The 16,052-nt window shown below is 35.4% G+C and overlaps 1 protein-coding gene across 1 annotated transcript; it reads left to right on the top strand.

The window, feature by feature from the left end:
- Positions 1-1,463: 1,463 nt before the first annotated feature.
- Positions 1,464-6,888, top strand: LOC134255507 (uncharacterized). Its single transcript, XM_062738037.1, has 6 exons — positions 1,464-1,711; positions 2,207-2,376; positions 2,530-2,609; positions 5,270-5,406; positions 5,797-5,891; positions 6,750-6,888. The coding sequence occupies exons 1-6, from the start codon at positions 1,508-1,510 to the stop codon at positions 6,886-6,888; spliced, it is 825 nt and encodes a 274-aa protein (XP_062594021.1). The 5' UTR covers positions 1,464-1,507.
- Positions 6,889-16,052: the final 9,164 nt, after the last annotated feature.

The raw sequence follows: 16,052 nt of genomic DNA on the forward strand, positions 1-16,052 counted from the left end.
CAATCTGATTGGCTGAAACTTTACATGCCTATATCTTTCTTGTTTCTCAACAAAACAGGATGAAGTTTAGAATATGAATAGGTATTATGGATTCCTACATGATATTGTTATCAAAATTGAATGCAAGGACGTGCTTGCATGCACATGCGCACACGCAAAACTGTAAAAAATTTTATTTTCATGAGTTGTTATTGATTTCTGGAATATAAAGATATGTTAATGGTTTAGACAACATTTCATGATCACCTTGCATGTGCATGCACGCGCGTTTGCGAACAATGTGTTAAATGACAAAAAGTTGATATCATTGTAGCTTTTAAAATTCTTTTATGAAATCCTGCGATACTATTAGTAAGCATATTGAAAAAAGTTTTAAAGGAAATTTGCACAAAAAGGGAGTTGGGGAGCGTTTGGGGAACATCTGTAACGGTCCCCGTTACAATTAGAACTAGTTCCTTTATAGATTTGCCAAGTTGAAGTGTCTTTTTTGTCTAATATTACCCCGCAAGCTATGTTATAATTGTTTGTTTTTTACTTATAAAATGCAATTCTTTTAGAAAATCAGTAAGGTTCAAGCAACATTTTATATTAGTAAGCAGAGGGTTTATGAACCTTAAATCAACATCATAAGTACTTGTTATCACATTTATTAAAGTGTCCATTATCATCATCGACATCGCCACGTGTAACATAATGCAAAAAGTTTGGCAGCCGCTTAAAAAGATGTTTAGTATTATTGTAATTTCTATTGAAGTATTTACGCACTGCATAATTATGTTCCCCGACGAATACTGTTTTTATTCCGTTTCTTATTATTAGGGTTTTCCGAGCTTCCTTTGGAAGACCCTACTGTTATTCTACTGTTTTTTAATATTAGATGCTTTTTTCCCGCCGAATTTTTGACAGGCGATTTCTCAAAGACCTTTAGACTGATTTTTCTGAAACTTTCAGGTTAGATACCTTGTACTTACACCTATTTACAACTGTTTTCAATTTTTTGATACAAGCCTTTATTTGAGTTATTGACCTTTAATTGATGATTTTGAGGTCTCGTGTCCACAAAAAATCTCAAGAACGACATATGTTAATTACACGAAAGTTGAAGAACCTGTATCCAATACATTGTAGATGTGCAGAACGATAAAATTATGAGCTGATTTCTTAAAGATCGGAAGCTATATGACGGCAAATTTTAGTAATTTTTTTTTCCTTGAAATTTTGCTACTTTTTGTGTAATAACTTTTGAATTGATAATACTTTGGTACGAAATATACATGTATTACAAAAGTTGTGCATGATTACGAGAGCTGTTATATAAGATCAAGGAAAAGGGGCTGGCCCCTATAATAAGGGGTTAATATCCATCGATCCGATATTTAAATGAGATAGAATTATTCAGCCAATCAAATAATTCGATTTATTCAGCCCGCATCTGTAACTTTCATGAGATGCGATATGCATCACAAACAGAATGCAGCGATAATGTGATACGTGATATTTTTCAACGATGGTAAGAAGATGTGTGTGGGGTACTTGCAATTCAGACGAAAGATATCCCGAAAGATTAATTAGAGTTCGATTAATTCCGTTTCCACAGCCTAAAAAGGATCAAGAAAAGTGTTTAAGATGGATAAAAGCATGTGGTCGTCCTCATCATCAACTAAATGTTAACAATGTTGACGGAAATAGAAACAAAGTTGTGTGCAGTAAAGTAAATGTAAAATGCAAAATGCAGGTGGTTGTGGCCTGTGCTTTGGTGTTATTAATTCTGACTGAGAGACATTTTATCTGTTTATGTATTACACATACAGACTGTATGTAGGCCTTATAAAGATGACGAAATTTATACCCGGAAGTACTAGGCTTTTAATGTATGTAGCATAGGTGCATATTTACTCAACGAGGGTGTCAAGCCCAGATCTAGGATGGATCAGGTTATTGCTAAGAGGCATGTTTAAATTATTTTTAGCATGCACTGTTGAACAGGTCCATCACAATCTCTTGATTGAGGCAATATAGATATATACGAACATAGAGAGATAGAGAGAGAGATTGTGTTGGACCTGTTTAATACAAGTACCCTTGAAACTGTGTACTGATAGTGTAATACACTTGTGAGGCGTAAGTTTTGATTATGAGAAATAACCATCTCAAGAATCCACGCGCATTATTTAATTTGTTTAATATATTTTGTGCATTTAAACAGCACTTCATTGGGGGAAAATGGACCCACTCAGTTATATCCAGATCCTATTCCTGCATGTGTAGGTACATGCACTCCAAGTTGACCCTTACCAAAGAAACGGAAAGCATGCAAGTCTTCAAAACCAACACCATGGGAAAAAATCAGAAGCTGGAGGAAATATTTTTGGATAAGTATGAAAATTTTTATCCTTGCAAGCTTCATTATTATACCCATATATTTATAGAATTTTTCCAAGAGTAGAAAATTGATCAAATTATTTATCAATTACATGAATAAACATTGAAATTCATACACAACTGACATTGTGACAATGTGTCTTTTAGGGAAAACTCGGATCCTCAAGAGCTCAATGAAACTGAATCCAATGGAACCTTTGTGCAAAGCACACAGTCAAGTGAAAGATGTAAAACATTTTGTAGGTAATTTAATTTAACTACCATAGTCTTTCATGAAGCTACTCAGTTTTGACAACATTGTTTTCATAAAGTAAGCATTTGACCGTGTACGTCTACTTGTACGTGTAAACCTAGAAGTGATTTTACACGTACGCGTAACTATGTCGTGTTCTGTTTAACAAATTGAACGTGTACCGGTACGTGTAAAACTTCATTTCAGCAAGGCACTTTACAATCCATTTGTATCAAATAAATCTATAACTTAAAATAAAAAAGATACATTGGATGTGTGTAATAAATTCTCAACTTCACACCAAATACCGACTGAAAAATATTTATTGCGTAGTTTGAGTTTAAGAAGCTACAAGTTTTCACCTACGTGTACTTGCGAATCTACACGTTGTGTACAACTTGTAGATTTACGCGGTAAGCAAAACTGATGACGTAAATCGCATTAAATTAGGGGATTTCCCTAACTACACGTACACGTAGACGTACACGGTCATATGCTTAACCTCTCCAATATCAGGAAGTATGCGCTCGACAAATATACTTTTCTGTGTATATATAACGAAGTCACAGAATCTACAACCTGTTATCATGAGTTGCCCTTGTATCTGTGCATAGTAGTTATGATTTTTCTTAAAATTAATGTTGTTTCCATTTTTTCTCAAATAAACAGCTGGTAAATCTTAACTTCGATGAGTCCAGAATCCCCATTATCGCAAACTACACCATCTGGTGATGCAGTTAAAAACTTAAATTCATTATTAATTACTAATCCACATTCATGTAAATGTCGAGAAGGAAATGTTTCGAGGTATTTCCACTATTCCATCCTGTTCATGTTTGCGACTGTAATCCATTGCAGGGGATGATTTAGAAGACCTGTTGAAAAAGTCTCTTAAAAAAGAATCTGAAGGCCTTGCTTTCTTGTGCATCACCTTCCCAAAGGTTGAAGCTGTTAGCCTTCCCTTTCTGTTCATAAAAGTTGTTTGGTTTCCTTGTATCTACCTCTATTTTAAGGTCACCTGAGTCACTCAGGTGACCTATTGCTATCCGTTTTCGTCCGTCGTCGTCTGTCGTACGTCGTCAATCGGTCGTAACCTTTTGAACATTTTCAGCTTCTTCTCTGCAACCACTGAACCAATTTCAACCAAATTTGGCACAAAGCATCTAAGTGTGAAGGGGAACAAAAATTGTTAATTTCATGATCCCCCCCTGGGGCCTGGGGGTGGGGCGAAAACCACTAAAATTAATGCAATCTTTAAAAATCTTTTTCTATACTCCTGGACATCAAGCAGTCAAACTGTTAGCATGAATGTAATAACCATTGAGTCCTCTAACAAAATTGTGAAATTCATGGACCCAGGGGTTCTAGTGCTAGGGCATTGATATTAATACACAGTGATAGAAATACACAGTCACAGACACATCAGTATATTATCTGTTATACAGTTCAGACGCTCTCTGTTAGCCTTGTAAAATCCCCACTTTATATTTCATTATACATGTATTTAATGAAAATTTCAAGGAAAATAGTATTAATCACTAAAATGGGTGTTCAGACACTATGACATTATGTCAAATACATTTGCTTCTGCTTAAGGTGACATGATTTGTAAATGATACTTTGATTATTAATGTTATTTGAGAATGTCATGATTATACAAAGTGAATGCCCTACCACTAGGCTACCATAACAGACAATGATGTGTTTGGATTGCTTAGGCAAACACTGGATACAAGCTTACAGAAAATTGATTTTCATTCCATGTCTTTTTAAAATATATGCAAAACTAATTGAAAAAAATGATCTGCATGTACCCCCCCGGTTACGGGTACACATACTTTTCCAATAAACATGTACGGGGGTACATGTAGATCACTTTTTTTCATTTAGCATGAATGTAATAACCATTAAGTCCTCTAACAAAATTGTGAAATTCATTGACCCAGGGGTCAGAGGTTCTAGTGCTAGGGCGGGGCTATATTGATTATATAGTGAAAATGCATTATTTCTTTAAAAATCGTCTTTTCTTCTCCTAGGTATCAAAAGAACATTGTTATGATGAGCAAGATTGCCACTTTTAAAATTGTGAATTTTATGGCCCCGGGGTCAGGGGTTCTTGTGTTAGGGCGGGGCTCTATAATGGTTATATAGTAACAATACATTAATTCTTTGAATTTTTTTTTTCTGCTTCTCGGTATTAAATAAACTAACCAAGTACATAGTTATGATAAGTAAGAGTGCGTTTACTAGATTGTGAATTTCATGGTCCCAGGGTATTTAATTTTTTTGTTTAGATCATCAAGATATTGGTCCTAGGAAGTGGGGATACTAGACCCATCAAATCTAGATATTCTCTTTCGGGAAAGACCGTGAAATATTTGTTCTCTGTTCTTACAGACGGAGAAATTAAAACCCTCTCAACTTTAAAGCACAACATGGCAGCAAAACTAAAAACAGGACAAAAGTTTAAGATTCTTAAAACAGCTTACTCCAAAGATTTTGGATACGAGCTTAAAACGGACTCGATAGTATGTAATTTATTTATACATTGTTGGACAATATCTATATATATCTTACGTAATAAACACAAACACACACAAACAGCTGATATGAATTATAAATTGGCTTTATCACTGTATAATTCAATTATAATAGATCATGGAAACATCCTTCGAGAGGAAGAGACAAAGAAGGTAGAGGAATTTTATAATCCGCCATTGAAATCTTTCTGCGCAGCCTTCAGCCTGGCTAATACCATTAGATTTTCTTTGGGGCCAGTGGAGGTTTTAAAGGTATATACTTTCCACTGTCAATAAAATCTGCAAAATCAGATTTTTTCCAAGATGCCTAAAATATTATTCAATAATGTCTGAATATCATGTGGTAATCACCTTCTCCCTTTCTTAAGTCACCAAACTTGACATTTAAATCAACATTTCAAGCAATCTTTCAAACAGATTCATGTACATGTATTTTATCGATAGTTAAGTACTAAATGGATAAGCACAAATATGATTAATATATGGAATAGTAACTGTTACTTTTTTTAAGAACATCAAATTATTAGTGCTAGAGAGTGGGGATACTAGGCCCATTAAATCTAGATATTCCCCTTCAGGCAAGACCGTGAAGTATTTGTTCTCCTTGCAGATGGAGAAATTCAAATTCTGTCAACTTTTAAGTCCAACATAGCAGCAAAGCTACGAGCAGGACAAAAGTTTAAGATTCTTAAAGCAGCTTACTCCAAAGACTTTGGACATGAGCTTAAAACGGACTCGTTAGTATGTAATTTATTTATACATGTGTTGGACAATATCTATACATATCTAAGTAATAAACACAGTAGCAAGACTTGCAGGATATGTAAAAGTGCTAAACGAAGGAAGAGGGAAAGACATCAAGCAAAATTTTAAGTTTACTACATGTAGATACTTTATTGTAAATATCACCTCAGCTGGAAAGGTTTTTTAAGACTGCACCATAGATTCCCACCCTCCTAGACAAAGGGGTCATGATCTGAACGAATTTGAATACTTGTATATAAAATCTTAGGATGAGTCTATATTATAATGACTACTATATGAGTGACATACCTTGTTTACTATATTGCTTTCTTTTAAAGAAATCCCTGTAAGACTTTTTCCTGGTTTTTGAGGAAGGGGAAGCTCGAAAATACCTGTCGCACAAAGGGTCGGAGTTCTGACTTCTACTTCGAAGTTAAAGACGGTGCGGGTACTAGTAGTTTCATGAGATGGCGAGTTCCGTGAACAGAGAGGGGATTCTAGTATCTGTGATATTGACCACAAAATAAAGCCAGGGACCATAGTGTGCACCTGTACAACTACAACCATCAACTAAAGCCAGGGACAATAGTGTGCAACTATTCACAATTTCTTCACCCCCCCCCCCCGCTATCTTTTGTTTGCCATTTCTTTTATTATTGATCATTTTTATACCTCTGGTTTAATGTTAAGTACGTTTAAAGGTTTCTTCATATGCAAGATCATGGACAAATTAAATTGAAAATAAAACAAAACGAAGAGAAAAAAGTACAAGAAATTGTTATTATGTTAGCTGGATTAATATGTGAGTTATCAGTAAGGATTTCTGCTGTTAGCATTTTGACTATGTACAGAACAGAATTCGGTATCAGGGAGGAGAACTGCTTACTGTTTGCCACAAAAAATGAATTATCCCATTGCTCGGGTTGGTATGCTGTGTCAGAAGTGTGCGAGAGGGCGGGCATGGACATTGCTCTCACAACTACAAAATGAGACACAGGATCTCGTCCATGTATGCTAGTCTGGATATGACAAAGAGAGAACAGAAATATTTTCCCCGAACACATGAGCAATTACCGGGTAGGTACATATCAATAAAGAGAAATAATAATGTCCCCTTGGCATTCGAACAGCATGTGTGAAGGGGAAAATGCGAAGTTCAAAGGTATGCCTTTGTTTTTCAATCACCTTTAATTATACGAGGGTTGTCCCAAAAAGTCGTAGACAGGGAACATAGTTTATTTTCTCTATGCTAAATCAAATTTCTTTTCCTTTAATAGGAAAGAGTAACATTCTATGATCATATATTTTTAGTTTCATGACGAAACCACATTTAATAAGAAAATAATGAAAAAATAAAGAAACCGTGTAAGTGTACATCGGCGCACAAAAGCAAGCGTAATTTACGTCTCTCATAACGTCATGCTCCCTTTTTCTGCAACATGAGGCTATGAACATCCAAATGACTATTTTTTATAGTGAAAAATCACTCTTGACTAAGGGAATCATTTAAATTCACTACTGTCCGTTTTCGTAAGTAGATTCAAATTTTAGTCAAAATTAAATTATTTGAAAGATCACCTTACATTTTAGACAGCAGAGGATACACCTTGTTTGACGACGTTCATGGCCCAGAACGTTCCCAAATGTCTGCGTTAAACAATCAGTACTCTACTTTACATGCATTAACCTTTTTTTTCGATATAGAGGAAAAACTTATGAATCTCATCTTATAAAAAAACAACTTTTCTATTAAAATATAGTGTGTACTGTCCTTTCTGTACTCTTTCCCCCGTCTCTGATGAATATAAAATATACAAAACACAATTTCTTACATTTCCGTGCGCAGGGTACGCGTTCGACGACGTCATTTTCACCAATCTCAATTCGAACAATACTTTGAAAATCATGCCACCAGCCGTCTGTTTCTAAAGCTATTTACATGAAATTTTGACATATTATTAAGATTTTGATTCTGGTTTTAGTGATTTAAATTTTAATACAATCTTTTGCATAGTACCATAGAAATCAAAACAAAACTAAATTATTCCAAATTTTGGCCGTGCGCCGACAGACCATATCGGTCTTCATATAAATCGTCCCAATTTAATTAATATGAAAGATATATAATTAAGAATTCACAATTTTAAAGAACATTGAATGTATTATGTCTATGCAAAATTTGGTTAGTAATGGTTGCGCGTTAAAAAAGTTATTACCATTGTCTGCGACTTTTTGGGACAACCCTCGTATTTATGCTTCATTGGTATGTTGTATTTTTAGCCCTCCTAATCAAAGGCTTAATTAAGCTAGTTAGTGTGTTTACCGTCCATCTCGAGAACTTTTCACTCATGTGGAGAAATCACCACTTAATGATGGAGAGCTGCAAATTTTAACCTATCCTCGGCACTCATTGCTATTGAGCAGATTATATGCTATTATATGCAGAATTCTTGTATCACACGGATTAATGCACACATTGAAATTGTTCAACCACTAAATATGCTGTGAGAAACACCATGATCTCAACACCATGTCCTAAAATTTTCAAAAATATGTGTAGTATATTTTATTTTAACTATCACTCTTCACTTTCCTGAATATTTGATGTTGCTGAATAAAGTCTGCTGTCCTTTTCATTTCCTGAATTTCTTCCAAACACTCCGTACCTAGAGAAAAAATGTTCTCATATTAAGATAATAAACCACCAATCACATCCAAATGCATGCATATCGACATAAATATTTTATCACCAAATTAAAACTGATGTTTTTTAACAATTCGACAAATCTTTTTTGCACATGGTGCTGAAATTTTTGCACATGGTGCCTTTGCTAATAAATTACTATTCACTCAAGCTTTGCACATGGTGCATACATTAATACTGTACACTGAGTTGCACATGGTGTTCAAATTGTTTTCTTTTCAGGGTGTTCCAAAAATTTTCTTTTAAAACCAATACGTTATTCTGAGATTTTCTGATGCAAAAATACTGTTTTTGGCTGAACCAGCTGTGATTTTTTTTGAATATGTATATATACATGTATATTAAAAAAAATTCAGCACAAGATCCTGAAATTTATTTTGCCTTTCATTCCAACCATTGACCAAAAACAAAGCGGATTTCCATTTTGAAATAATTAATGCACCAATATGCTTTACATATTTGCATATCAATGAATTTTGCGGATCAAAACAGGTGGGGACGCAGTCCACAATTTTCATTGTCCCAATCATCATAATCATGAATGTTGCGTGCTTAACTTGTCTGCAAGTTTATTCATAGTTCTAGGAATCCATTCTAACTCTTATTTTATCGAATGCACAATACACAAACCAATTTCCAAAGCAAGCTGATGCAGCTTATAGATCATACTACCCTTACGTTCAATAAGTACTGCATTTTGATTAAGTATCGGTATTGTATTACACCAGAAAAATATGATGACAAGAAAGAAACATGCAAAGTTACCTCTCTCCTGCGAACAAAAGAACAGCTGCCCTCTTTGCAACGTTTCAGTAGAAATCAATGAAGATCTTCCAACATTCAAATGTTGCAAGTGTTTTATGCGTCAAAAAACTATAATGTCAACAAAAAAAAAACACCAAAATGTGAAGTTTGTGTAGGGGGGTCAACAAAAAAATTTGCAGTCGCAACTTCACTTCTGAAAGAAAATGAAAATACAAAATTGTGCTCCACAGTTGATGATTATGAGGATGCCCTACCATATCATGGTTGAACTTTATGGAAATTTTGTTTCCAACGTTGTTTCCAACATTACAAATACTTAAAAACAAAAGGATGAAGACAACTACTCGTGTAGAAGAAACTAATTTTTGTTTTTTTTTTGTATGGTATGCATGCATGATATGCATATTTTATTTTAGAATTGATAAGAATAGAGATTATTTGTACTTTCACAATCCAATTAGAATATATACATGTATTATACATTAACTTTGAACTTTTGTTGAATTTCAACTACTGTGCATATGCATGTACATTATATATATGAATATGCAAGGATTTTCCTATTGCTATGTTTTTGACATACTTGCATGTAAGACTAAGATATGTTTCTTACCTTTTACACGCAAAAATGAGAATAATTATACCTGCATAGTTATAGCAAAGGAAACCTATGCAATATGTAATTAAGTAGATAAACTTGATGTATTTATTTTTACTTGAAGAGATACATGTTGACATCTGCAATTTTTTTACATGCTTTTGTATTAGTTTAAAGTTTATTATATTATTTATAAAAGGCTACAGGTATAGCTTACTTCATGCTCCTATACTTCCTTTCCATTCCCTTTTGAGTTCTCCTATCATTATGCCAAATGTATATTTAGTATCATTTAATTTACTAAATAGCTTATTGTTTCATTACATGTCGCTTCCTGTTAAAATTTGGGATCCAAGTTGCACTCAATACACAGAACTGTTCATTATACATTAAGAGCATATTATTATGTAATTCAAATATCAATACCATTGAAATAATTTGTAAGAAAGCCCATACACATTGTATTTCACATTGTTTTCAACCAATTTTATCACTAAACATACCAGTTTTTGCATAAATTAATGAGAACTGAGAATTATAACCTATTTTTTCTAACTTAACAATATACATTCTGTTTAGGGTGTAACCACATGCATTCTGCCTAAGATGTCTAATTTGTTTTTACCCTTGGTATCATGCTTAAGTTTAATAATATTTTGTTAATCCCCAGTCACATGCTTGATGTTTTGTTTAAAATGTGCATAAATAAAATGTTGTTTTTCCCATTAGTTTCGTCTTTCTTAATGCCTCCTATTGAAAAGAAAATTGTCCCATAATGGTTCGAGGGGAGGGGGGGGGGGACAAAGCAAATATGAATGTCAGGCCTGGAAAGTGTGTCAAAAAATATTTTAAAAATAATTATGTAAAGCTTAGATCAAATGATTATTGATGATTGATTATTGTTTACCATATCTATACATGTATATAAATAAAAAAAACCGGATTGATTTTTCCAAAATAGGTTGCCGGTCAATAGATCAGTTCACCGACTGGCAGTCAATAGATTGGTTTCAAAAGATAAGCGAACTAAAAACATGCATGTACAGAATAGATAGATGAAATTATTTCTAAATCAAAAAATTTTTGGTTGTTTTATCAGAGATTTCATATTTTCACCTATCTGCATGTGTTTTCAGTTTTTCTTATGTTTTCATACCTAGCTATTGACTGCCAATTAATAGACTAACTGGTGCACTTGTAACAATTTGAGAAAAATCAACCCACATTTCGAATTTACATACGTAACGATTCTAAGCAATATTTCAATGGTAGGGTGTTTATTTTAATGAAACTTGCTTTAAATATACTATACATGCACCACAACTAGGCACTAATTAGTCCCCTACTGGTTAAACCGGAGGAAACTATATATTCCTCTGAGTCAGTCCACACTTTTTCTAAACTCTTGCAGATTGATTGATTGATTGATTGTATGTTGTTTAACGTCCCTCTTGAGAATTTTTCACTCATATGGAGACGTCACCGTATGCCGGTGAAGGGCTTCAAATTTAGACCTATACTCGGCACTCAGGGCCATTGAGCAGTGAGGGTTCTTTATCGTGCCAGCGCCTACCGTGACACGGGACCTACGTTTTTAAGGTCATATCCGAAAGACCCGTGACTTTCACTTCTAGTGCCGAGCGCTTGGCGAAGGAACAGTCACTACCTTTGTTTACGTCTTAGGTATGACGCGGCGCCGCGAACGAGAATCGAACCCGGGCCTCCCGATCACGAAGCGAACGCTCTACCACTAGGCTACCGTGACCGGTAAACTCTTGCAGATATTGAGCCAATTAAATTTTGGTATGAATGTATCTGAATTAAAGATCAAGTTTGAATATTGTTCCGCTTCATTGATTTTTGACAGAATTGTATTTTATTTTTTCATAATGGTTTAAGATCAGGGTTCGTGCTACGATAAATTCCAAAGGTCATTATGGTAGATATGAAGAGAGAAAAGGACGTTGAAAAATAAGTTTAATTTTCGTCTTCATGAGGATTATTTTTTGGTGCAGCGAACATTTCTGTGTGTTCTATTGGCCTTGGGTAATAGAACACACTGAGCTGCTCTCAGCACCAAGGGAAATATATTCTTGTGTATCCACTTCTCAGGCATTAAATAATTCTATACTATTGCACTGATTAACTTGATAAGTAGAGCACTGTACTGACACACCACAAGTCTGGGATTTAATCCCTAAAAGAATGCTTAATTTACAGTAGTTTAGATAATTTTCAATAGACAAGAATTTAGCAAAAGCTGTTGACCATTTGCTGTCTTATTGGAGGTCTAAATGCTCATATTCCTTCATTGTCAACTTTAACTTCTTATATTTGTCATTCTTGGGTAAGAACTATTGTTTTCCTGAAATAGATGTTTTAAAGCCACCTTTATTTTAAAAATTATCAAGATTTTCCTTAAATATTTCTGCTACATCCTATTGAATTTGTTTTGGCAATTAGGAAGAAAACTCGCCAAGCTGACCTCCAATATGGCAGCTAACATCCAAATTCAGGCTAATTGAAAACTATCTCCTCCTTTTCTCAAGATGCTTTCAAAGTATAGATTCTTGATTAATATACAGTGGACCTTCAGATATCCGGATGCTTCAGTATCCGGACGCTTTTTCATCGGAACAGAATTTCAAAATGTTATTATGTCTTGTTTACTGTAAACCAAGTATTATACGCGTGCGATAAATATCCGCGAGTTCCGCGAGTAACCTCTGCTCGCGGATATTTATCGTCGCGAACCAGTTGTTCATTATATTCCCATATCATGATTTATTTAGAGTTATTTGCCTTTTTTTCAATACCGATCCCGACGGTTGAACAAGTAATCACGGGAGAACTTTACTGTAAGTGTACAAGAAGCAGTTGAAATTTTATTACAAACATTCAGAAAAAATAAAAACGAATGGCAAATCATAAACTATTTGTCTAAAAATGATTAAAAGGTCAATAATCATTTCAGCTTGTGTTATTATTGTTCATTTATTGTTACAGACGAGTCAGAGATAGCCTGGTTAATTACGGCTAATTATGGCCCAGTCCTGCTCTGTCCCAATCATTATAAAAATTGCCCCTTGGCTATATAGATCTTAGAAAGCGTCGATTACCCAATTATTATGAGGCACTTTTACAATTGAGAGTTTTAAATCAATTTTAATCTCCTAGATTTTTTCCTGATTTTCGTTTGAGCGTTGTGAAATTGCGTATGAAGTATACTCATGGTAAACATTTTACCCACTTTAGGGGCGGATATAAGAATTTAAATGGACGCAATGCACAGAATTTCTTGAATAATGCGTAAGCAGACCTCACGCTACCATTTTACCTAGTTTATGGGCGGATATTAAATTTTAATTTGATTCAAAATACTAGTGGAAATGAAAAAAAATATGACCACTCGTTCGCGGAAATAAATTGTCGCGGATTAGTTCTCTAGCGGTCAGTCGCGAATAAAAAATGACGCGTATAATAATTGGTTTACAGTAACTGGTGATTCAGGTATCCGGACGCTTCACATATCCGGACAAATTGACTGGGAACCAAAGCGTCCAGATAAATGAGGCTCCACTGTACCCAACTTCCAAGGATACTCAGGTGACCTTTAAGGCCCATGGGCCTCTTGTAATTGAAAATATTATAGCAGCAAATTTTAAATCAATATAGCTAGACTGTGTGTAATGAAAACATCAATAATTTTCTTAGTCTGTGATTTATATGACTGGTATTATTTTGTCCATTCTTTAACAAAAAAATCTACCTACCTACATACCTTGAAAAAATGTGTGTTTGAGTACATCAAACAAAAATATTTTTAATGATGCCCTAAATAAACACATTAATAGAAACTTCTAGAAAATTTAATGAAATTTCAAAAACACCCTGAAACATACGTCTAGCCATTGTGAAACATACTGTTTTAGTTCTCTTTACTTAATACATGTATGCTAATAAGATGGTCTATAATTTTAAGAGTTAACGGGTAATGTTTAGTAAAATATTTACAAAAAATCCAGGAATATAAACAGGTCAAATAATTCTTTTTTTTTTATTGTGTATATTGTATCTATATATCTATAATCACCCCTTGCATATACCAGTTTCCAATCCATGAAAAAAAAATACATCCCCTGGAAATTTAATATTATTAATATATTATTGCCCCGGTAGGTCTTTAAGATGAACATGTTCAATGTTTCTGAGCATATTAATCATGGTTTCTTTTGGTCCCTGGTGGAACATAGGGCCTCGGCAACAGTTCTCCACCGCACTCTATTCTGGGCAGCTCTTTTCAGTTGTTCCCAGGTGTGTCCACATTGCCTGATCTCCTCTTCACATGACCTTCGCAAAGTTTTCCTGGGACGCCCAACTCGCCGTTTGCCTTGTGGGTTCCACTCGAGTGAGTGGCGTGTAATGTCTCCTGGTGGTTTCCGTAGGGTATGTCCAATCCATCGCCACTTTCTGCGGGCTATTTGTTAAGTGATTGGGTCTTGGTTTGTTTTTTCCCACAGGATCTTGTTGCTTATAGTTTCTGGCCATCTGATGTTTAATATTTGGCCCAGACACCTGTTAGCGAAGGTTTGTAGTTTGTTGGAGGTGGTGTTGGTGACTCTCCATGTTTCAGACCCGTAGAGGAGCACAGACTTAACATTGGTGTTGTAGATGCGGAGTTTTATGTGTGTGGATAGTGCTGTTGAACTCCACAAAGGCTTGAGGGTGGTGAAGATGTGTCTGGCTTTATTAATTCTAGCTTTTATGTCTTCATCTGTTCCACCAGTGGCTGTGACGATGCTGCCTAAGTATGTAAAGGAGTCTACGTCTTTAAGGTTGTGCTCTCCAAGTGTAACTGGCGTTTGTTGTGGAGCCGCATCACCTCTGTCTTTCTGATGTTCACCTTTAGACCTGTCTTTGCTGCTTCTTTTGCAAGCCTATTTGTCTTGAGCTGCATATGCTCATATTTCTGGGACATGAGGCATAGATCATCTGCAAAGTCATGGTCTTCCAAACACTGAGTGAGAGTCCACTGGACTCCTGTCTTTCTATCTTTCATTGTCTCCCGCATGATCCAGTCCACTACCACTAGAAAAATCATTGGTGACAGCAGACAGCCTTGTCTAACCCCAGTCTGTACCTCAAACGCTTCAGTAAGCTTTCCATTGTGGATGACTTGGCATGTTGCCTCGTCATACAATTGTTGTATCAGGTTGATAAATGTAGGAGGCGTTCCATAATGCTGTAGTAGTTTCCAGATGACTTTTCTATCAATACTATCAAAGGCCTTTTCAAAGTCTATGAAGTTAAGATACAGTGTTGACTGCCACTCCAGTGACTGTTCGATTATTATACGTAGAGTGGCGATCTGGTCTGTACAGGACTTGTCCTATCTAAAGCCTGCCTGTTCAGGACGAAGTCGTTCTTCTATAGCATTTTTGAGCCTTTCCAGTATTATTCTTGTTAGGATCTTGCTTGGGACAGAGAGGAGCATGATGCCACACCAGTTCTTGCATTGTCCCAGGTCTCCTTTCTTGAGTAGCTTCACTAGATGTCCTTTTTTCCAATCAGCTGGTACCTTTCCCTCTGACCATATCTTCTGCAGGAGGGGTAGTAACATGTCTGCTGAAGTCTTTGTGTCTGCTTTAAGGGCTTCTGGAGGAATTTCCTTCAGGCTCAGCTGCTTTTCCACTCTTTAGTTTCTTCAGAGCCTTGATAGTCTCAGCCCTTGTGGGAGGGTCGCTGATCACTGCTAGTTCAGAGTCTCCTGGTGGTATGTTTGGTGTTGTTTCTGGTGCTAAGCGATTCAGGAGTTCTGAAATGTTTTCCCAAGCACTTTCTCTGGTCTTCTTTCTTTGTTAAAACGTTGCCTTTCTTGCCTTTTACTAACTTGGTCTGTGGTGGTCTCTTCCTAGCCAGGGTTCTTGTGATTTTGTACATGGTACAGAAGTCTCTTTTCTCTGCTGCTTCCTCAGTTTCTATAGCTAGTACATTATAAAAGTGTCTTTTATCTCTCCTTGCACTTTTCTTTAGTTCATTGTTTAGAATAGTCTGTCTTTTAATTCTTGCTTCTTTTGTTCCTCCTCG

The sequence above is a fragment of the Saccostrea cucullata genome, unplaced genomic scaffold (genome assembly GCF_032062105.1).
Source record: "Saccostrea cucullata isolate Sc308-1 unplaced genomic scaffold, CSIRO_AGI_Scuc_v1 ctg1766, whole genome shotgun sequence".
Lineage (NCBI taxonomy): Eukaryota > Metazoa > Mollusca > Bivalvia > Ostreida > Ostreidae > Saccostrea > Saccostrea cuccullata.